A 24695-nucleotide genomic window follows, 5' to 3' on the forward strand; every position below is an offset into this window, starting at 1 on the left:
GATGTGTAAATTGATTGATAATTTACTGTATTGACTCGCAAAGGGTGTAAATACACTCGCAAAGGGTGTTTACCGTGTGCCATGTGACAAAAAAAAGAGGCAGGATTGTGAGAGTTAAATCATCCATGTATGTGGCTCTCTGGCGCTACTGCCCACCTACTCCAGTCTGTTTTCGCTGGAAGTGACAGGAGTGGTTGAAGGAAAAATAGAGATTCGGTGTTTGAATAACTTCTTATTTGGTGTGCTTTTACGACAAGACATTTCAGGATTAAACAGGTATTTATATAAAAATTGTTGCTATCCGTGTTGTTTTTCTTTTGTGCGTGGTTTCCAGTGTGCTTGGATACACACATTTAATTCCTCCACCAGCAGCTGTGCTTTTGTTGGCTTTTGTGTGTAGCGAGCGATGGATGTACGATATTGAATGAACCCACCATTCGTTCTAGGGACGCAGAACCACGGTTGGGGAGCACCGGATTACTTTTTGTAACGGATTACCGTTACAAAAAAAAAACGGTAACTGTAATCCATTACCAGCAAAAACATTGTAATCAGATTACAGATACTTTTGAAAAACTAGATTACTTTTTAATTTCAAAAAGGATGTTTGCGAAACACTTCTGTGTTATAGGCGTTTGTAGGCTACAGTCCATGTAAATTACAGTGCTGCTCTCATTTAGCTATTTGCGCCTTACAGATTGTGGTTATTGTGGGATGGCTGTTCACACATCTAAATGTGAATCCAATAATGGTTGAATTCAAGAAATATATAATATATATGTATATCCACAAATATTGACCACTAAGACTGCCATACTCCCATTGACTATAATGGGGAATCTTGCTTTCTAAAAACATTATCTGCCTTGAACTTGAAGTTGTAGACCAGGGCTCTCCTACCTTGTTCCTGGCAAGCTTCCCTCCTGTAGGTTTTCGCTCCAACCCCTGTTGTAATTAACCTGATTCAACCTATCCACCAGCTAATTATTAGAATCAGGTGCGCTAGATTAGTGTTGGAGTGAAAACCTAGAGGACAGTAGATCTCCAGGAACAGGATTGGAGAGCCCTGAGGTAGTCCATCAGTAGACTATTTTATGCAACTGTACGGTCCTGTTTCTATAGTGATGGTACTGTAGTTCTAACTGGAATTTCCTGTTTAATAGATGATTGTATGTGACTCTGGTCCTGTTTCCATAGCGATGGCAGAAGCCATCTGTGACTCTAGACTACTAGTAGAGTGAAATATGTGAATGTGACTAAGTAGAGCAGGTTATTGTATGTAACTCTGGTCCTGTTTCCATAGAGATGGCGTAGGCCCACCAGGCAGTGACGTTCCAGTTCACCGTCACCCCCGAGGGGATTGGCCTGCGCCCTTACTACCAGGCCCTGTCCCAGATTTACCTCTGGAGTATAACAGGAGTATAGCCTGGCTGGCATGAAAATGAACCACTGAAAAAGCATCCTCCATTTGCTATTTAAGTACATAGGTTCCATCCCCCCCCCCCCCCCCCGGCCCTGTGCAGAGATAGGTGCATGAAATTGGTTCATTCTAAATCAAAACTAATTTCACACATATATTATTTAGTCTATGTAAAGACAAGATTAAATTAAGAATAGTCTGATAGGTGACAATATTATCACTTGTGAATGATGTATCATTCACAAGTGATAATACATCATTCACAAGTAATAATATTGTCACCTATCAGACTATTCTTAATTTAATCTTATCACTTGTGAAGGCAAGAAAGAGTGCATGCCTTTTTTTGTGACTTTTTCAAATCATAGTTGCACACCTCATGTAGCCTAGGCAATAGGCCTATATGTATTGATAAGGTTTGTATCACAACTAAAGTGGACAAATAACTTCTTAAAATGAAGCACATTAATCCGCTTTACAACCGGTGTAGAGCCTAACTGGCATATATAGGTGCTGCGTAAGTTTCAAGTTTGGAAGATAATTTTCACCATAAAAATTCACCTTTATATTAAAGCATTGCATGCATAATCCCATTTTTTTTCTCGCACAGAAGGTCAAGTTGACCCATAGAATAGGTCAACTTCTATACTATGGGGGATAGTAGATTGATATATGCTAGTGGTTATGCTGTTCATTAGGCCGACTCATCTTATTGGCTGATGAATACGAAATGTGTTCTTCTAACATCTTCAATATGCGCCTCGGAATTCGATAAGGACGGAGTTGTATCTATATCCACTTGTAACGTGTCGTGTTTTTGGCTATGCCGGATTAAGTGATATGACATGCTATTCTATAAAATCATTTCTCTGTAATTAATATTACCTGATTAAGCTAATCATGTAAATGTAATTAACTAGAAAGTCAGGGCACCACGAATTTTTTTTTATAGAGCTGTTATCTTCTGAATAAACTCTTAAAGACCTGGTAATCTTTTACGTCAATAGCAGTCAATATTTAATCGTCACCTTATTTAGTCTCATCTGAATGTTGTACATTTTTCTTCACGAACCCTGGCTAACAAGTTGAATCAGCAATACAAAATTTGGTTTAATTATTTATTTACTAAATACCTAAATAATCACACAGAATTACATCTACACAGAATGGATCATACATTGATTACAAATTATGTCATAAAGGAAAACGGACAGACCAGGTATGACAGCTGGTTACACAAAGAAAGGGTGTTGGGTTGAGTGAAAGAGCGGGAAGACTGAGGAGCAAAAAGGTTTTGTGTCTCTATCAGCCCGTAGGCAGCTATGCTATCGTAAAAACAGTATCTTATGCATTCTAAATACCTGCCCATTTGAAAAAGGAAAATGCAATAAATATTTACTCTGAGCTGCGCATCGGTAGATTGGTCGTAGATAGAAGGCGGGGTGGTCCAGCATGGCTCTCAGGTCCTCTGAAGAATGTCTAGTGGTGAGCTGGAGCGTGGTAGAATGAATACTCTGTCTGTCCTCTCCTAGCCCACGTTTATCGGGCAGAGAGGGTATCACTTCTTTAGTGAGTAAGAGTTCAAAGTTCATACCAAGTTGCCATACTTTTAAGGTCATGCTATATCCTTTCGGCCTGTTGACCATCATCTTCACGTTGAAATACGATGCTAATTTCTTTATGTTCTTGTCGTTCAACCAGAGCTCACGCTGAGGTTGGCTTAGTTCTGTAGGTACTCTTTGTCCTTTCAATGTGGGGTCCGCACGTCCTTGGAACAGGAAGTTGAATTTTCGTCAACGGGTTTATATAGTGGTGTCAAGCAAGCTGCTCCCACAACAGCTCAATAGGATTGAGATCCGGTGACTGTGCTGGCCACTCCTCTGTTTGCTTTTTATTGGCCAGTCTGAGATATGGCTTTTTCTTTGCAACTCTGCCTAGAAGGCCAGCATCGCGGAGTCGCCTCTTCACTGTTGACGTTGAGACTGGTGTTTTGCGGGTACAATTTTATGAAGCTGCCAGTTGAGGACTTGTGAGGTGTCTGTTTCTCAAACTAGACACTCTAATGTACTTGTCCTCTTGCTCAGTTGTGCACCAGGGCCTCCCACTCCTCTTTCTATTCTGGTTAGGGCCAGTTTGCTCTGTTCTGTGAAGGGAGTAGTACACAGTGTTGTACGAGATCTTCAGTTTCTTGGCAATTTCTTGCAAGAACAAGAATAGACTGACGAGTATTAGAAGAAAGGTCTTTGTTTCTGGCTATTTTGAGCCTGTAATCGAACCCACGAATGCTGATGCTCCACATACTCAACTAGTCTAAAGAGGGACAGTTTTATTGCTTCTTTAATCAGAACAACAGTTTTCAGCTGTGCTAACATAATTGCAAAATAGTGCAGCAGGTATATCTCTCTGGTCACCCCCAAAACCAATTCTTCCAATTCTTCCTTCTGCCTCTCCTTCCAGTTCTCTGCTGCCAATGACTGGAACGAACTACAAAAACACCTGGGAGTGCCTTCTGATGAAGATCATTAAAGGTAAGTGAATATTTATGGTGTTGTTTCTAACTTTGTTGACTCCAAAATGGTCAGATATTCCTCTGGCTGTTTTGGGGTCTGAGCGCCGTTCTCAGATTATGCATTTTCCGTAAAGTTTTTTTGAAATCTGACACAGCGGTTGCATTAAGGAGAAGTCAATCTTTAATCATGTGAATAATACTTGTATCTTTTATCAATGTTTACTATGAGTATTTCTGCAAAATCACCAGATGTTTTGGAATCAAAACATTACTGCACGTAAGGCACCAATGTAAACTGAGATTTTTGGATATAAATATGCACATTATAGAACAAAACATACATGTATTGTGTAACATGATGTCCTATGAGTGTCATCTGATGAAGATCATCAAAGGTTAGTGATTCATTTTATCTATATTTCTGCTTTTTGTGACTCCTATCTTTGGCTGGAAAAATGGCTGTGGTTTTTTGACTTGGCTATGACCTAACATAATCATATGTTGTGCTTTAGCTGTCAAGCATTTTTTAAATTGGACACGATGGGTAGATTAACAAGATGTTTATCTTTCATTTGCTGTATTGGACTTGTTAATGTGTGAAAGTTACATATCTCTCAAAAATATTTTTGAATTTCGCTCGCTGCCTTTTCAGTGGAATGTTGTCGAGGAACCCCTGCGCTAGAAAGGTTAAAGGCACAGTCAACTTAGTTTCTGTAAACTTTTGGAAAAATGACTTGTGTCATGCACAAAGTAGATGTCCTAACCGACTTGCCAAAACTATAACAAGAAATTTGTGGAGTGATTGAAAAACAAATTTTAATGACTACAACCTAAAACTTCCGACTTCAGTGCAGTCGTGAACAAAAGTTTCTGGCTGTTTGATGTCATAGCAATCCTGGCCACCATGTACATGTGCTCTGACCCCTCTGAAGGATTCAAATTGTCCCCCACCATTGATTATGTTGTTATTAGTTTGCTAACGTGCCATTTTAATTATGCTCACTGTATAGCTGAATATTGAGGCCTCTTGTCTGTGTCTAGCTCTCTGCCAAAACCTGCAGCCCCATGTCTGTGAGAGAAGGTGAGAAAAGGGACTGAGGATGATAGCGAGACACAGAGCGACAGTGTCTGTTTTTCTCTGAAACAAGGGCAGATTTGCATGCCACTGAGACAGGTTCTCAGAAACCTTGTGTTAAGAATAACTTGTTCTTTTAGCTGCACATGCAGGATTTGACATGAGATCATACCATAAGGTGTGATATCGGGTATATAAGATGCTGTCTTTTGTAATGGGCAGAACTCAGGAGAATTATCAGTATGTTTGATCTTTGACTTCTGTCTACAGCTGTATTCTAATTAAAATATCTTAATTTTATATATGCACATTTTGAGTGTTCCTTATTTGTTCAGTAAATAACGGAGCCCAGAAAAGTGGAACCAACACCTCCATGGGCCTCATTGCCAAAATCCAGGTGCACCTGCCCTTCAGGTAACTAGCTATATCACTCACTACCTCTGCCTGTGAGGTAACTACATCATACACTGTACTAAGGAGGAAGATTAGGAAGAAAGAGGCAAGTAGGGGGAGGGAGTGAGATGGGGGAGGGGGGATAGTTACTTTGTGTAGTAGATGCTATACACATTGATTGACTGACTGACTGACTGACTACAGATCATGTTAACTACATCTTACTATAAAATCATATAATATAAAATATTCCCTACGCATGGCAATCAAACAAGCTAAGTGTCAGTATAGAGACAAAGTAGAGTCGCAATTCAACGGCTCAGACACAAGAGGTATGTGGCAGGGTCTACAGTCAATCACGGACTACAAAATGAAAACCAGCCCCGTCGCGGACCAGGATGTCTTGCTCCCAGACAAACTAGATACATGTTTTGCTCGCTTTGAGGACAATACAGTGCCACTGACACCGCCCTCTACCAAAACCTGTGGACTCTCCTTCACTGCAGCCGACATGAGTAAAACATTTAAACGTGTTAACCCTCGCAAGGCTGCAGGCCCAGACGGCATCCCTAACCGTGTCCTCAGAGCATGCGCAGACCAGCTGGCTGGTGTGTTTACGGACATATTCAATCAATCCTTATCACAGTCTGCTGTTCCCACATGCTTCAAGAGGGCCACCATTGTTCCTGTTCCCAAGAAAGCTAAGGTAACTGAGCTAAACGACTACCATCCCGTAGCACTCACTTCCGTCATCATGAAGTGCTTTGATAGACTAGTCAAGGACCATATCACCTCCATCCTACCTGACACCCTAGATCCACTCCCATTTGCTTACCGCCCCAATAGGTCCACAGACGATGCATGTTTATGTTTTATCTGTCGGCCGCACTCAGGCTCTGTGTGTAGTTAATCCGACCCTCTCTGCCTAGTCAACGCCATTTTACCTGCTGTTGTTGTGCTAGCTGATTAGCTGTTGTTGTCTCACCTACTGTTTTAGCTAGCTCTCCCAATCAACACCTGTGATTACTGTATGCCTCGCTGTATGTCTCTCTCAAATGTCAATATGCCTTGGATACTGTTGTTCAGGTTAGTTATCATTGTTTTAGTTTACAATGGAGCCCCTAGTTCCACTCTTCATACCCCTGATACCTCCCTTTTCCCACCTCCCACACATGCGGTGACCTCACCCATTACAACCAGCATGTCCAGAGATACAACCTCTCTTATCATCACCCAGTGCCTGGGCTTACTTCCGCTGTACCCGCACCCCACCATACCCCTGTCTGCGCATTATGCCCTGAATATCATGCCCAGAAATCTGCTACTTTTATTCTTTGTCCCCAACGCTCTAGGCGACCAGTTTTGATAGCCTTAAGCCGCACCCTCATACTACTCCTTCTCTGTTCCGCGGGTGATGTGGAGGTAAACCCAGGCCCTGCATGTCCCCAGGCACCCTCATTTGTTGACTTCTGTGATCGAAAAAGCCTTGGTTTCATGCATGTCAACATGAGAAGCCTCCTCCCTAAGTTTGTTTTACTCACTGCTTTAGCACACTCTGCTAACCCTGATGTCCTTGCCGTGTCTGAATCCTGGCTCAGGAAGGCCTACAAAAATTCTGAGATTTCCATACCCAACTATAACATTTTCCGTCAAGATAGAACTGCCAAAGGGGGAGGAGTTGCAGTCTACTGCAGAGATAGCCTGCAAAGTAATGTCATACTTTCCAGGTCCATACCCAAACAGTTCGAACTACTAATTTTAAAAATGACTCTCTCCAGAAATAAGTCTCTCACTGTTGCCGCCTGCTACCGACCCCCCTCAGCTCCCAGCTGTGCCCTGGACACCATTTGTGAATTGATCGCCCCCCATCTAGCTTCAGAGTTTGTTCTGCTCGGTGGCCTAAACTGGGATATGCTTAACACCCCGGCAGTCCTATAATTTAAGCTAGATGCCCTCAATCTCTCACAAATCATCAAGGAACCCACCAGGTACAACACTAAATCTGTAAACAAGGGCACCCTCATAGACGTCATCCTGACCAGCTGGCCCTCCAAATACACCTCCGCTGTCTTCATCCAGGATCTCAGCGATTACTGCCTCATTGCCTGTATCCGCTATGGATCCGCAGTCAAACGACCACCCCTCATCACTGTCAAACACTTCTGTGAGCATGCTTTTCTTATCGACCTGGCCCAGGTATCCTGGAAGGATATTGACCTCATCCCGTCAGTTGAGGATGCCTGGTCATTCTTTAAAAGTAACTTCATCACCACTTCATCACCACCCTGGATGGTTCCGACCTAGAATATGTGGACGTCTATAAGTACCTAGGTGTCTGGCTAGACTGCAAACTCTCCTTCCAGACTCATATCAAACATCTCCAATCGAAAATCAAATCAAGAGTCGGCTTTCTATTCCGCAACAAAGCCTCCTTCACTCACGCCGCCAAGCTTACCCTAGTAAAACTGACTATCCTACCGATCCTCGACTTCGGCGATGTCATCTACAAAATGGCTTCCAACACTCTACTCAGCAAACTGGATGCAGTCTATCACAGTGCCATCCGTTTCGTCACTAAAGCACCTTATACCACCCACCACTGCGACTTGTATGCTCTAGTCGGCTGGCCCTCGCTACATATTCGTCGCCAGACCCACTGGCTCCAGGTCCTCTACAAGTCCATGCTAGGTAAAGCTCCGCCTTATCTCAGCTCACTGGTCACGATGGCAACACCCATCCGTAGCACGCGCTCCAGCAGGTGTATCTCACTGATCATCCCTAAAGCCAACACCTCATTTGGCCGCCTTTCGTTCCAGTACTCTGCTGCCTGTGACTGGAACGAATTGCAAAAATCGCTGAAGTTGGAGACTTTTATCTCCCTCACCAACTTCAAACATCAGCTATCTGAGCAGCTAACCGATCGCTGCAGCTGTACATAGTCTATTGGTAAATAGCCCACCCTTTTTCACCTACCTCATCCCCATACTGTTTTTATTTATTTACTTTTCTGCTCTTTTGCACACCAATATCTCTACCTGTACATGACCATCTGATCATTCATCACTCCAGTGTTAATCTGCAAAATTGTAATTATTTGCCTACCTCCTCATGCCTTTTGCACACATTGTATATAGACTCCCCCTTTGGTTTCTACTGTGTTATTGACTTGTTAATTGTTTACTCCATGTGTAACTCTTTGTTGTCTGCTCACACTGCTATGCTTTATCTTGGCCAGGTCGCAGTTGCAAATGAGAACTTGTTCTCAACTAGCCTACCTGGTTAAATAAAGGTGAAATAAAAAAATTTTTTTTTTTAGATAAGCATGGTCCGTTCAAAAAATGCAGAACTAAGAAGAGATATAGCCCTTGGTTCACTCCAGACCTGACTGCCCTCGACCAGCACAGAAACATCCTGTGGCGGACTGCAATAGCATCGAATAGTCCCCACGATATGCAACTGTTCAGGGAAGTCAGGAACCAATACACGCAGTCATTCAGGAAAGCAAAGGCCAGCTTCTTCAGGCAGAAATTTGCATCCTGTAGCTCTAACTCCAAAACGTTCTGGGACACTGTGAAGTCCATGGAGAACAAGAGCACCTCCTCCCAGCTGCCCAATGCACTGAGGCTAGGTAACACGGTCACCACCGATAAATCCATGATTATTGAAAACTTCAATACGCATTTCTCAACGGCCTTCCCTCCTGGCCACTCCAACGTCGGCCAACAGCTCCGCCCCCCCCGCAGCTACTCGCCCAAGCCTCTCCAGGTTCTCCTTTACCCAAATCCAGATAGCAGATGTTCTGAAAGAGCTACAAAACCTGGACCCGTACAAATCAGCTGGGCTTGACAATCTGGACCCTCTATTTCTGAAACTATCCGCCGCCATTGTCGCAACCCCTATTACCAGCCTGTTCAACCTCTTTCATATCGTCTGAGATCCCCAAGGATTGGAAAGCTGCCGCAGACATCCCCCTCTTCAAAGGGGGAGACACCCTGGAACCAAACTGTTACAGACCTATATCCATCCTGCCCTGCCTATCTAAGGTCTTCGAAAGCCAAGTCAACAAACAGGTCACTGACCATCTCGAATCCCACCGTACCTTCTCCGCTGTGCAATCTGGTTTCCGAGCCGGTCACGGGTGCACCTCAGCCACGCTCAAGGTACTAAACGATATCATAACCGCCATCGATAAAAGACAGTACTGTGCAGCCGTCTTCATCGACCTTGCCAAGGCTTTCGACTCTGTCAATCACCATATTCTTATCGGCAGACTCAGTAGCCTCGGTTTTTCTGATGACTGCCTTGCCTGGTTCACCAACTACTTTGCAGACAGAGTTCAGTGTGTCAAATCGGAGGGCATGCTGTCGGGTCCTCTGACAGTCTCTATGGGGGTGCCACAGGGTTCAATTCTCGGGCCGACTCTTTTCTCTGTATATATCAATGATGTTGCTCTTGCTGCGGGCGATTCCCTGATCCAACTCTACGCAGACGACACCATTCTGTATACTTCCAGTCCGTCCTTGGACACTGTGCTATCTAACCTCCAAACGAGCTTCAATGCCATACAACACTCCTTCCGTGGCCTCCAACTGCTCTTAAATGCTAGTAAAACCAAATGCATGCTTTTCAACCGTTCCCTGCCTGCACCCGCACGCCCGACTAGCATCACCACCCTGGATGGTTCCGACCTAGAATATGTGGACATCTATAAGTACCTTGGTGTCTGGCTAGACTGTAAACTCTCCTTCCAGACTAATATCAAACATCTCCAATCTAAATTCAAATCTAGAGTCTGCTTTCTATTCCGCAACAAAGCCTCCTTAACTCACACCGCCAAACTTACCCTAGTAAAACTGACTATCCTACCGATCCTCAACTTCGGCGATGTCATCTACAAAATAGCTTCCAACACTCTACTCAGCAAACTGGATGCAGTTTATCACAGTGCCATCCGTTTTGTTACTAAAGCACCTTATACCACCCACCACTGTGACCTGTATGCTCTAGTCGGCTTGCCCTCGCTACATATTCGTCGCCAGACCCACTGGCTCCAGGTCATCTACAAGTCCATGCTAGGTAAAGCTCATCCCTAAAGCCAACACCTCATTTGGCCGCCTTTCATTCCAGTTCTCTGCTGCCTGTGACTGGAACGAATTGCAAAAATCGCTGAAGTTGGAGACTTTTATCTCCCTCACCAACTTCAAACATCTGCTATCTGAGCAGCTAACCGATCGCTGCAGCTGTACATAGTCTATCGGTAAATAGCCCTACCCAATTTTACCTACCTCATCCCCATACTGTTTATATTTATTTACTTTTCTGCTCTTTTGCACACCAATATCTCTACCTGTACATGACCATCTGATCATTTATCACTCCAGTGTTAATCTGCAAAATTGTAATTATTCGCCTACCTCCTCATGCCTTTTGCACACAATGTATATAGACTCAATTTTTTTCTACTGTGTTTATTGACTTGTTAATTGTTTACTCCATGTGTAACTCTGTGTTGTCTGTTCACACTGCTATGCTTTATCTTGGCCAGGTCGCAGTTGCAAATGAGAACTTGTTCTCAACTAGCCTACCTGGTTAAATAAATGTGAAAAAACACAAAAAAAAAACACAAAAAAAAAACACACTGGACACTGTCCTAACCCATCTGGACAAGAGGAATACCTATGGGAGAATGCTGTTCATCGACTACAGCTCAGCATTTAACACATAGTACCCTCCAAAGTCGTTATCAAGCTCGAGACCCTGGGTCTCGACCCCGCCCTGTGCAACTGGGTACTGGACTTCCTGACGGGCTGCCCCCAGGTGGTGAGGGTAGGTAAAAACATCTCCACCCCGCTGATCCTCAACACTGGGGCACCACAAGGGTCCGTTCTGAGCCCTCTCCTGTACTCCCTGTTCACCCACGACTGCGCGGCCTTGCACGCCTCCAACTCAATCATCAAGTTTGCGGACGACACTACAGTGGTAGGCTTGATTACCAACAACGACGAGACGGCCTACAGGGAGGAGGTGAGAGCCCTCGGAGTGTGGTGTCAGGAAAATAACCTCACACTCAACGTCAACAAAACAAAGGAGATGATTGTGGACTTCAGGAAACAGCAGAGGGAGCATCCCCCTATCCACATCGACGAGACAGTAGTGGAGAGGGTAGTATAAGTTTTAAGTTCCTCGGCGTACACATCACGGACAAACTGAATTGGTCCACCCACACAGACAGCGTTGTGAAGAAGGCGCAGCAGCGCCTCCTCAACCTCAGGAGGTTGAAGAAATTCGTCTTGTCACCAAAAGCACTCACAAACTTCTACAGATGCACAATCGAGAGCATCCTGTCGGGCTGTTGCTAGTGTAATTTAATTATGCCAATGTGCTTTCATCAATTCAAAACCCTCAATCTATTTTATGATAATTTCTAAGATTCTTGTTTGCATAAAATAGACGCAGACCAGTCTTTCAATAATAAGGTAACAGAATTTATTCTCGGAGCGCGCTCCCACTTAACCAGCAACAGTTTATATACAGATCATGACGTCATTTCATTGCTTTAACAGAATCCCCTCCTCTCGACCGGGACAAAGTGAGGTGAAAAGTTCATTCTAACTTACTAACACACTCCCAGGTAACTGTTGACCCCTCAACATTATCGATCACCACTGAGCTGACAGTTCTAATTAACACCTAGGAATGTACTCACTGCCTTATCTAAAAAACCCAGAGCTAAGTTTCTGTAGGTTCAACGTTAGGTTAACGACCTTATTTGTTTACACCGTCCCCAACCCATTTGTTTCTTCCTAGTTGGAATGGTGTTCATTAACTTGAATTACTCCTTGTCCGTGTCACACAATCCCTTCTTATGAACTCATATTGTTAATCAGATATAATAAAACAGAGTATAAGTTTACTTAGTTACAATTCTATTTAAAATGGGGATATTGTTTATTCATTTATTTATAATAATCCCAACATCTGTACCACTGCCTGGTATGGAAACTGCTCCGCCCACAACCGTAAGGCTCTCCAGAGGATAGTGAGTTCTGCACAACGCATTACCGGGGGCAAACTACCTGCCCTCCAGGACACCTACACCACCCGATGTCACAGGAAGGCCATAAAGATCATCAAGGACAACAACCAACCGAGCCACTGCCTGTTCATCCTGCTATCATCCAGAAGGCGAGGTCAGTACAGGTGCATCAAAGCAGGGACCAAGAGACTGAAAAACAGCTTATATCTCAAGGCCATCAGACTGTTAAACAGCCACCACTAACATTGAGTGGCTGCTGCCTACTTACTGACTCAACTCCAGCCACTTTAATAATGGAAATTGATGGAAATTGATGTAAACAATGTATCACTAGCCACTTTAAACAATGCCACTTAATATAATGTTTACATACCCTACATTACTCATCTCATATGTATATACTGTACTCTATATCATCTACTGCATCTTTCCTATGCCGTTCTGTACCATCACTCATTCATATATCTTTACATACATATTTTTTTATCCATTTACACTTGTGTGTATAAGGTAGTAGTTGTGGAATTGTTAGGTTAGATTACTCGTTGGTTATTACTGCATTGCCGGAACTAGAAGCACAAGCATTTCACTACACTTGCATTAACATCTGCTAACCATGTGTTAGTGACAAATCAAATTGTATTTTATTTATAATAGCATGGGACTTTTTAGCATATCTTATCAGCTAAATGAACACGACTACAGCCTGAGGCATGGAGCATAGCCAGAAAACATACAGTAAGCCAACGCATATTCTGTTCTTCTGAAATACATTTTCTTAATATCATGTTTCTTTAGACCTGACTAAAATAATGGATTTATTGTGATGTTGAATATTAAATTGATTTATTAGACTTTAAAAAAGACGTTTCAAAGGCGCACATCAGTGGCTTGTATGCATGGTAGTCTGGCAATGCCTAATGTGATTATATTAATTAACAGTCAATTACCATGAGACTGGCAGTCTTTTTCATGACAATAACCGGCTGACATGGGTAGGGCTCGTTCTTAAAATTCATGCGAGTACAGGGCTCTAATCTTCTACATTTGACCAATAGAGGTCCCCATATTACTTGTTTCTCTTTTATCCTGTGATATTTTCTTAGTCTCTCACAGACTTACAGCCATACTGACAACCAGTCTACTACTATAATGTATGAATTGTATGTATCCTCTCTCCACTTCCCCCACCAGTTGTCTTTCTCTGAGTGGTCAGGGCCAGACCATGCTGTCAGTGCTGGTGTCCACCCTGCTGTGGCTGTCTCAAGCTGCTGCTCTCCTACCACCGCTGGATGTTCGAGCAGCACGGACACATCACCACCAAAGTCTGGGTGGTATGTAAGCTATGCCAGAGACGGTGGAAATGCTCTTTGTACTTCTCACTCTAGCACTGGTGTTCATTTTTCTGTAGTATATATATATGGATGGATGGAATAATAGTGGTATTGTAATTGCTGGTAATGGTATTTGTGGCAATAGTACATGCATTGGCAAAATCATTAACAGGAGAGGTAGCTGCAGTTGTACCACAGAACAATGAAACAAATATTTCACTGGACGTATAAATGTGAAGCATCCACTTGGCGTTTCCACTCACTACCAAATATGGTAGTGAGAGGAAGCCCAGTAGTCGGCAGCTGGAAAATGTAGAAGATGGATTTTGGCCGACATTCTGCACATTTTCTCATCGGTGATCTCAAATAGTTTTCTGTTCCCAAAACTGAAATATGGTATGAACAGAATGGACTAGGTTTTGTGGACTTTACCCGTTGCATCATTTTTTATTTGTGTTGTTTAGGAGTGCAAAGGCGAATTGAGCAGTGGTGGAAAAAATACTCAATTGTCATACTTGTGTAAAAGTAAAGATACCTTAATAGAAAATTACTCAAGTAAAATACTACTTGAGTAAAAGTCTAAAAGTATCTGGTTTTAAATGTACTTAAGTACAGTGGTGTACAAAGTAAATGTTATACATTCAATTCCTTATATTAAGCAGTGGTGGATGTACTTAAGTATCAAAAGTAAAAATCCAAAAAGCAAAACAGCTAGACCTTTTATTTGGTTTGAGCTTTTCTGAAAAGACCTCAGAAAACAAGTCCTGCAATGCTGAACAGCTTTTCACAGGCAGCTGATGCAGGTAAGGGTGTTTAACCTCAGAGAAAGCTTACAGACTGCTGGGAAGGACTTGAGCAACTCCATATGATCAGCTGAACCGGTATCCGTCCAGCTGTTTGGAGCTTTCTTGTGCTGGAGACATTTTCATGGCATCTGATGAACTGGTGCCATCACTTAGCTGCAGCAAGGGTTCTTCCACGTGATCCATGATGTAGTCCATTCCTGAAATACAAGGAAGATTACAATAGAAGTCATGCAGTTATGAGCCTATATTAATCCATCCCCATCCATATAAACTAAAGAACAGGGGTAGCCAGGCTACCCATTGGACTGAACCACAAAGTCAGGAATGTAGTTTAAATGAGTGGTTCTTAAATCTATGAAGTGTCGAAATGTACACTATACACAGTGGTTTATGAATAATAAAATACTGTTAATGAACCACATGCTGTCTTAGCCATTCTGATGGTGGCGTCATCCTTTGTTCACGTTGTTTTGAATTTGGGGAGAAGGATCACAGCTGCTATCAGTTCAGGGTCTTGAAACATGTGGCTGAAGTGCTTCTTCAGTCCCAGTTGTAAGCGCATCAACCAGAGGCTTACAGTACTTCAGGGACAACTTGATTCAGTCAAGTTGTGATCAGCAGGTTGATAGTTGGAAGTAGCCATCCCATCTGGACATTGGTTCAGCCTGCCGGATGTTGATGGCCGTTGCGACTGGGCTCATGGTGGCAGCATACTCTGTGAGGAGGGCGAGTTCAGCTGGATTGAACCTATGAAAATATATATATATATAATACTGTGTTTCCTAACCCCATACAAAAGGGGACCACTAACCATTTCACCTGATTTGAACTACAGTAATCAATGGCTGGATGAGTAGTTGAATAAATGGATCAATGATAGTGTATGGCTACAACATGTGAAACCATTATTAGTCCCCAAACAAAGGCTCAGGAACCACTGCAACAGATTTAGACAACATTCAAGACCTTAAATTATGACAAAATAATACATAATCCTCACTTACATATTGGAACCTCAGTCTGTGCAGAGCACTCTGACGGCTGCCTCTCCTTTGTCTTTGACGATCGTCAGGAGTCTTTGTAGCATTCGGGTGCAGCAGCTGGAGGTCGCAAGCATCTTCAAGCATTTCGGCTGCAAGTGTGGATCTTCCGCATTTGTTCCAAAGTGCTCGGCACTTGCCAAATGTTGAATGGGACACTTTTTTGTAAGCCTCATTGAATGTTGCTTTCAGGGCATCGAATGTAGATACTAAGTTGAGTAGGTGGCAAGCAGAGCGCTTCAGCATCTGGTACTCAAAACCATAATCTTCATTCAGGATTGTTGCCACATCAACAAACTACAATTTTTCACTCCTCTTATTCCTTGTCACCATCTTCCTGTCCTGGCTGAGCTGCTTCACCACCCACTGTCTCGTTGTTTTCATCTTCTCCAAAAACTTGGAAAGCTTTCAAGAAGTTAGAGCTGTTGTTCTCACAATCTTAACCCGGATTTCAAACTCAGAATGCTTGTAATTTAATGTGCTTGCCAACACAAAGGTGTGCGATCCTCTCAACCATTTACAGGCCAGGGCTGCAGAGCATCTGCATCTATCCAGTGGGCTGTAACACCAATGAAGCTCCGTCTTCTTGCAGACCAGCAGTCAGTGGTGATGTGGTCAACTACTCTCATGGCCTCAGTCACCTTCATTTACTTGGAGGCTTCATCAACCCTGGATTTCAGCCTTGATAAGATCTTTAGAGTTAGGCTGCAGATCCTGGACAAACTCTCTGAACGGTTCTACAACAGCAAATGGTTGGAGTCCTTGGACCATATACTTCACCACAGCTTTGTCGATAGATTTTTGAGGCACTGTCTTCAGTAATGTGCTGTGCTTGATGGTGGAGGGAGTCTTATGGGCATGTTTGCCGTCAGTTCTCTATACATAAGATGGTGTACATGCTTTCTCTGAAATAAGAAGAAAAGGATAAGAGAAACAGTTACTTAGCTAGATAACTACCATCACCAAATACTTAAGGTATAGGATCCCAATTTTAAAGCTATAAACTACATTAGTTAAGTTTGATTTACTGGGTACTTTAGCAGGATACTTTAATATAACAATGAGAACTGTTAATTGATCTGGGCTAGTAGGTCTACAGTAACTTTATCAACACAAGGAATAAAATGGCTAGCTAACTGAGTGTTGGCTAACATGCGAAACCTAACATTAGTTAGCTAGCTTAGCCAGTTGTTTAGAGAAGGTATTTGGCTAGACTAACGTTAGCTGACTAAAATGTGCCCAGATTCGGAAACTACCAAGTTAGCTCGTGTCAGTTTAGTTAGAGTCTGTTAGAGCACATTTTAGCCAGCTAAAGTAGGTAGTTACTAGCTAGTGAACAATTTAGCTATAGGATTCCCTGGCATTTGTCACGGTCTGACCATCGTTCGTATGTGTTTTCCTTGTTTTAGTGTTGATCAGGACGTGAGCTGGGTGGGCATTCTATGTTGTGTGTCTGGTTTGTCTATTTCTATGTTTGGCCTGATATGGTTCTCAATCAGAGGCAGGTGTTAGTCATTGTCTCTGATTGGGAACCATATTTAGGTAGCCTGTTTTGTGTTGGGTTTTGTGGGTGATTGTCCTTAGTGTCTTGATGTCCTTGTTCTGTGTGTATGTGCACCAGTATTAGGCTGTTTCGGTTTTCGTTACGTTTATTGTTTTGTAGTGTTTGTATTTAGATTCGTGTTACGTTTGTTGAATAAACATGGATCGCAATCTACACGCTGCATTTTGGTCCGACTCTCCTTCACCACAAGAGAACCGTTACAGCATTAACTAACACTGCTTGTTGCATTAGAAAAGGTGGGCTAGCTAGGTTTAGGTGTCATGCTAACCTACGTACCTCAAATGTGTTTCTTTAGGTTCGACAGCGAGGTCTTGAACGCTAACATTAGTCTTTCCTAAACTTTTGGTAAACATAAGACATTTTATCCGGTAGGATGAATCCTTCATTCCAAGAAAAGGAAACATTTATTTTAGATACCAGCTTCAGATTGATTTGATTTTGTTGCGTGTAATGAAGGTGTCAGGGGAGATGCATCGGAGTAAAAGTATACTTTTGTTATGTAGTAAAGTAAAAGTCAACAGAAATATAAATGGTAAAGTACAGATAACCCAAAACATTACTTAAGTACAGTAACAAAGTATTGAGTTACTGCACACACGTACTTCAGAGTGGGCGTTCCCTTATGGAAATATGCAGATGACGCTAGAATGCGGCAATAGGATCTCGCTAGCTCGTTGTAACGGCTTTCTTCTGTGGACGAAGGAGAGGACCAAAGCGCAGCGTGGTTAGTGTTCATCATGTTTAATAAAGACGATAAACGTGAACACTACAAAATACAAAACAACAAATGTGAAAAAAACGAAACAGTTCTGTCTGGTGAAGACAGAAGACAACCACCCACAAAACAGGCTACCTAAATATGGTTCCCAATCAGAGACAATGATTAACACCTGCCTCTGATTGAGAACCATATCAGGCCAAACATAGAAACGGGAAAACTAGACACAACAGAATGCCCATTCAGCTCACATCCTGACCAACACTAAAACAAAGAAAATACAAAATAACTATGGTCAGAACATGACAGTACTGTGGTCAGACGAGACCAAAATTGAACTTTTTAGCCTGAATGCAAAACGATATGTCTGGCGAAAACCCAATACATCTTTCCACCCAAATAACACCATCCCTACAGTAAAGCACGGTGGCAGCATCCTGTTGTGGATGTGTTTCTTTTCAGTAGGGACTGGAGCACTTGTCAGGATAGAAGGGAAAATAGACAGTGCAACATACTGACAGATTCTTGAGGAGAACCTGCAGCCCTCTGCCAGGAAGTTGAAAATGGGACGATGGTTCACGGTTCAACATGACAATGACCCAAAGCACACCGCCAAAGCAACCGTACAGTGGCTGAAGGAGAAGAAGGTGAATGTCCTTGAGTGGCCAAGTCAGAGCCCCAACCTAAATCCCATCGAGAATCTGTGAAATTATTTGAAGAATGCAGTCCATGAGCGGTCACCATGCAATTTGACTGAGCTTGAACAATTCTGCAAGGAAGAATAGGCAAATATTGAACAGTCTAGGTGTGCAACGTTAGTAGAGATATATTCAAAGAGACTCATGGCTGTAATTCAAGCAAAAGGTGGTTCCACCAAGTATTAACTCAGGGGGGTGTTCACTTATCCAAATAGGGTATTTTACTGTTTTACTTTTGATTAATTTTCATAGTAAAATAAATAAATAAACTTGGATATTGTGTGTAAGTAAAGCCGGAAAATATCTGATTTGATGTGTTTTCATTTCAGGCTGTAAGGCAACAAAAGGTGAACATTTTGAAAAGGGATGGTGACTTTCTATACCCACTGTACACTATACCACCAGCAGTGCAGAACTATACCCTTTTGTAACTACTAAGCCAAGCTGTACTGAGCTGACCTGGTTATGCACGTTATTATTAGGGAATAGGGTGCCATTTGGGACTCATACTGTTACTGTATGTATGACATTCATATTGGGCGTCCATCCTGGGTGAGTGATAAGGAAATATGTTTTAATAAATTATTAGAATATTACACTCCTGAAACCATGTAATTGTATGAAATTGATTTGAATCAATAGATTATTATAATGCATGTATGTAAGTGTTAGAATCATTCGATTAATATAATACTGTGTGATTTTAGTCAGTGGAATAATAATATATCCTGGCGTGTAGTTCTTAGTCAGAATCAACGTTTTGGGAACAATGTGTCTAGTATTTTGATAACAGACTGTCTGTCTAAGCCAGATTCGGGGCCGACCTTGGCTGGGACACTGAGAACTTCCCAGTCCCAGGTCTCTCCCTATCTTAGGGGAGGGCAGGAAAACGCTATTCTCACGGACTCCCCTAATCTCTATTGGCGGACGGATTTGATGGTTTGTGTGGAAGTATGTGTGTCACTATAAATTGAAGGTCTTTGTGCTGTGCACGTCAGAACGTTCCGTGAATAAACATTTAACTATTGTAGACTGGGCCTCTGTCTGTTTCATTTCTATCAGTATCAATCAAATCCTGATAGAGCAGACTGAGTAATTGAATTGGTTAATGAACAGGAGAACATAATTCTCATATCAGTGAGTCAGTGGGGTAAAGGTCACAGAGAATATAGGCCAGTGAGAGTGTTTTGTTTTTATTTATTTATTTATTTCACCTTTACTTAACCAGGTAATCTAGTTGAGAACAAGTTCTCATTTACAACTGCGACCTGCCAAGATAAAGCAAAGCAGTGCGACAGAAACAACAACATAGAGTTACATGGAATAAACAAGCGTACAGTCAATAACACAATAGAAAAAAAAAGAAAGTCTATATACAGTGTGTGCAAATGGCATGAGGAGGTATGGCAATAAATAGGCCATAGTAGCAAAGTAATTACAAATTAGCAGATTAACACTGGAGTGATAGATGAGCAGATGATGATGTGTAAGTAGTGATACTGGTGTGCAAAAGAGCAGCAAAGTAAATAAAAACAATATGGGGATGAGGTAGGTAGATTGGGTGCAGCGATCGGTTAGCTGCTCAGATAGCTGATGTTTAAAGTTAGTGAGGGAAATGTAAGTCTCCATGTAAAAGAGAGAGCTCCCCATTCCAGGTGTGGCTACTTCCAGCCTGTGGCTGGTCAAATCAGATTCTGTCTAATTGTCATTTACAGCACTGTGTCCGTTTGTAGATGTGTGTGGGTGTTGTCAGAGAGGAGAAAAATCTGTCTCCCTCCAGCAGGTGGCGTTTTTTCATAGTTTCACCCACCATGTAAGGAATTTTTTGAATGGAGTTCAATAAGAGAGTGTTGAATTTGGTACGAAAAAATCTATGGCATATTTGCTACATGAGGTTTAATAGATCTAATAGAAGTTTCGGGAATGCTTAAGTTGTTACGAGTGTATAAGTAGGACATATGACATCCCGGCATCTTTGAGAAAAAAAAAGTTTATTCTGTATCTCGATGGCTATGTATGAGGCTTAACATCACTCTCCATTGAATCACTTGACGTGTGTCTCCTCTCCAGACGTGCTACAGCACTGGCAGGACAGGCTGTCTACCCAGGCTGTCTACCACCGGGGGTGCTACTTCAGGCTGTGGGTGTACAAGGCGGGGCGTCTCCTCTCCCCTAGAGAGATAGAGTACCAGATCCAGAGGATCCTAGATGACCCTTCATCCCCCGTACCTGGAGAGGACAGGCTGGGAGCACTGACCGCTGGGGACAGGTGTCTAGAGGGGTGTGTGTGAGCGCCTATACACATAGGTGTATATACACACTGCAAATACAGCAAATACACCACCTGGATATCCCCCTAAATATGACAGTGTAGTGTTTTGCATGGTCTGATGTACGGCTACTAGAAGGCCCTATGGAGCTGATGTTCATTATGCCTGAGACGGCTATAGATGTGCAGACTTTGGCTTGAGACATCAGACAAGGATTGAACTGCAGGATAACAGACATGGGTTCAAATATTATTTGAAATATTTCAAATACTTTGGCCGTTCATTCTAGCCAGCCTGGAGTGCCAGGTGGGCAGGGTTTTTGTTTTCCGGTCTATTGTATTGGTCCATTGAGCCAAGCACGCTCAATCAAGCACAACTAAAGTATTTTAAATGATTTCTAATTGTATTTGAACTCAGGTCTGCAGGATACCACAAGTAGAGCTTCCATTGGTTACCTGAAAGGCCACAAGAGTCTTAAGTGGTCTGACCACAACTTGAACAAAGTGGTGGAAAGGAAGAGTGTAGAGAGGAGTAAACAGAGAGATGAAGAAGTCATGAAGAGAAGACGAGAAGGGTCTAAACAGTTAAGGAAGAGCAAGCAAAAGGGAAGTAGAGAACGAGAGGGGGACTGGAGAGATGGAAAAGAGAAATGGAGGGTGTTGGTTGAGAATGCATGGAGGGAAGGGAACTGAACTGCGGGAGAGGAAATAGTGTGGCTAAAGGTGAGATGAAGTGAGCAGGAGAGGAGAGGAGGAACAGCTGTTAAAGGAATATAGTAGAAAGAAGATGATAGAGTAGATGCTGGGGGGGAAAAGGAATAAAGACGAGTTCGCATATAAGGGGAATTCATAAAATGATGTGTACCATTTGCTGTGTGTGTGTGTGTGTTATGATAGATAAAAACAACTAAAGCACTATCAGTTACTTCTCGGATCAAACCCTGCTATACCTGGCCACTACTGCTCTCATTACACAAACACAACCATTATCCTAGGATAAAGGGCAATTATACTGTATGTAGTTAATGGGCTGTGTATACCAACAGAGATTTTCCGGGCTTTGATTGTGGTAGGAAAAATAATCATGAGTAGGACTCTCTCTCTCACACTCACACACATGACACACACACACGCACTCAGAAATAATAATCATGAGTAGGACTCTCTCACTCTCCCTCAAACACACTTAAACACGACACACACACACATAAAACGACTCTGTTCATGTAACAATTATTGGTACACCGTGGTACTCCTGTCTGTTTCTGTAGAACTTTACACATGGAGTAAAAACTCACATTCTTTCCTGATGATGTGAGTGTGGTTACCAGCACACCCTTCCTCTCGCCATTGTCTTTGTATCTCTAGTCAGTCCTCAGCTCGTCGTGGTGACTGCTAATAGGGTTCAGCTGTTGAGCAAGAAACAGTTACAACCACATGGTTGAATTAGTCTGATTAGGAGACCGTAACAAAAGGACCAGACAAAAGGAACACCTATGTGAGAATGCTGTTCATTGACTACAGCTCAGCATTCAACACCATAGTACCCTGAAAGCTCATCACCAAGCTAAGGATCCTGGGACTAAGCATCTCCCTCTGCAACTGGATCCTGGACTTCCTGACAGGCCGCCCCCAGGTGGTGAGGATAGGTATCAACACATCTGCCGCACTGATCCTCAACACTGGAGCGCCCCAGGGGTGCGTGCTCAGTCAGCTCCTGTACCCCCTGTTCACCCACGACTGCATGGCCAGGCACGACTCCAACAGGAGGTCAGAGACCTGGCCAGGGGATGCCAGAATAACAACATATCCCTCAACGTAACCAAGACTAAGGGGATCTAGAGGAAATCGTGGACTACAGGAAAAGGAGTACCGAGCACATCCCCATTCTCATCGATGGGGCTGTAGTGGAGTAGGTTGATAGCTTCAAATTCCTTGGTGTCCACATCAACAACAAACTAGATTGGTCCAAACATACCAAGACAGTCGTGAAGAGGGCATGACAAAGCCTATTCCCCCTCAGGAAACTAAAAAGATTTGGCATGGGTCCTGAGATCCTCAAAAGGTTCTACAGCTGCAACATCGAGAGCACTGGTTGCATCACTGCCTGGTACTGCAATTGCTCAGCCTCCGTCCGCAAGGCACTTCAGAGGGTAGTACGTACGGCCCAGTACATCACTGGGGCAAAGCTGCCTGCCATCCAGGACCTCTACACCAGGCGGTGTTAGAGGAAGGTCCTAAAATTGTCAAAGGCTCCACCCACCCCAGTAATAGACTGTTCTCTCTACTACCGCATGCCAAGTCTAGGACAAAAAGGCTTCTCAACAGTTTTTACCCCCAAGCCATAAGACTCCTGAACAGGTAGCCAAATGGTTACCCGGACTATTAGCATTGTGTGCCCCCCCCAACCCCTCTTTTATGCTGCTGCTACTCTCTGTTTATCTTAAATTTTTTCCGTACCATTGGTTAGAGCCTGTAAGTAAGCATTTCACTGTAAGCTCTACTACACCTGTTGTATTCGGCGCACCTGACAAATAAACTTTGATTTGATTTGATCATGGGATGTTTTATCCTGGTATATCCCATGGGATCACTTTCACACTACTGTTAAGTATTCTACAGTGTTCATTATCACTATACGCACTGTTCTGCAGTGAGTCAGTTGCAGAAGGCGAACATGTTCCCACATGTTCAGTAACAATGGAGGATTCTCGTCAGTTTTGGTTGCTGTTGATATTGATGTCTTTCTGTAAGTAAGAAGTACAGTATACTCTGTTGATGATGTCATCTTGTTGAGTCTAACTTTTTAAATAAAGTTTGGCGTGATTTGGATGTGTTTGGTCCCAGGGTGCCATGGGGTACTGTAAGAAAGCAGTACTTCAGCTCAGGGGTGAACAAGCGCCCGCTGGACTGCATTGAGAGGGCCGCCGCCTTTGTTACCCTGGACGACGAGGAGCAAGGAATGATGGGAGAAGACCCGGTGGGAAACCTGAACCGCTACGCCAATTCCCTCCTCCACGGAAAATGTTATGACAGGTGTGTGACTGTGTGTGGTACATGCATATTGAGATCAGCTTTTAATTTGTAGAAATGTATTATTGTGGCAGAGCTTCCACCTTATTGCTAACACCTTACAGATCTGTGAACATTGACAGGATGGGGCCAACAGGAAGGGCTAGGAAGTGAATTAGGACCAGTTAATAGAGTGTCCAACTCTGCCTTTCCCAGTTACCATCTCACTCTTCTACAGGGGTGTCTGGTACTAGGGCTGCGTACCACATGGCACCCTATTCCTTATACTGTATACTGTAGTGCACTACCTTTAAACACGGCCTGGGCCCATAGGGCTCTGATCAGAAGTTGTGCACCATATAGGGAATAGAGTGCCATTTGGGATGCGGCCTAGGCCCCCAGGGCAAAGCTGTTAGTGAAGGACATCTCCTCTTCAGCTCTATCATAGTTTACCGGTATCTAGATTGAGTTGAATTGTCAGTAATGAAGAGCAGGATTTCGGCGACAGGTGTTTATGTTTTTGGACTCACTGGAGCAGACTTTAGAGTTATCGTTTAAAATCAAGTATGACAATAGAATGTATATGGCTTATGCTAGAACGGGTAGTCAATGGTGTTTTGAGTGTGGGGATGTTGGTCATAAGCGACATGCTTGCCCGAAAAGGGAGACGGCCGAGGGAGGGGCGCAGGTGGTCCTCGTAACGCCTGGGCCCACTGATGTAGGGAGAGGTGGACCGACAGCGGTAGAGCAGCCAAAAGCACCTGTTGCTGAGGAACAAGTTATCCGTGTTGAGGGCACGGAGTTGCAACTTGTATTAGAGG

General features: G+C 43.1%; 1 protein-coding gene across 1 annotated transcript; it reads left to right on the plus strand.

Annotated features, from left to right (window-relative positions):
• Nucleotides 1-4994: 4994 nt before the first annotated feature.
• LOC109897248 (carnitine O-palmitoyltransferase 1, liver isoform-like) lies at nt 4995-24128 on the plus strand. The gene is made up of 6 exons (XM_020491786.1): nt 4995-5010; nt 5340-5418; nt 13628-13767; nt 20664-20862; nt 23710-23898; nt 24113-24128. Exons 1-6 carry the CDS (start codon nt 4995-4997, stop codon nt 24126-24128), a joined length of 639 nt encoding a protein of 212 aa, XP_020347375.1.
• The last annotated feature ends 567 nt before the right edge of the window (nt 24129-24695 follow it).

Source organism: Oncorhynchus kisutch, linkage group LG10, assembly GCF_002021735.2.
Source record: "Oncorhynchus kisutch isolate 150728-3 linkage group LG10, Okis_V2, whole genome shotgun sequence".
Taxonomy (NCBI): Eukaryota; Metazoa; Chordata; class Actinopteri; order Salmoniformes; family Salmonidae; genus Oncorhynchus; species Oncorhynchus kisutch.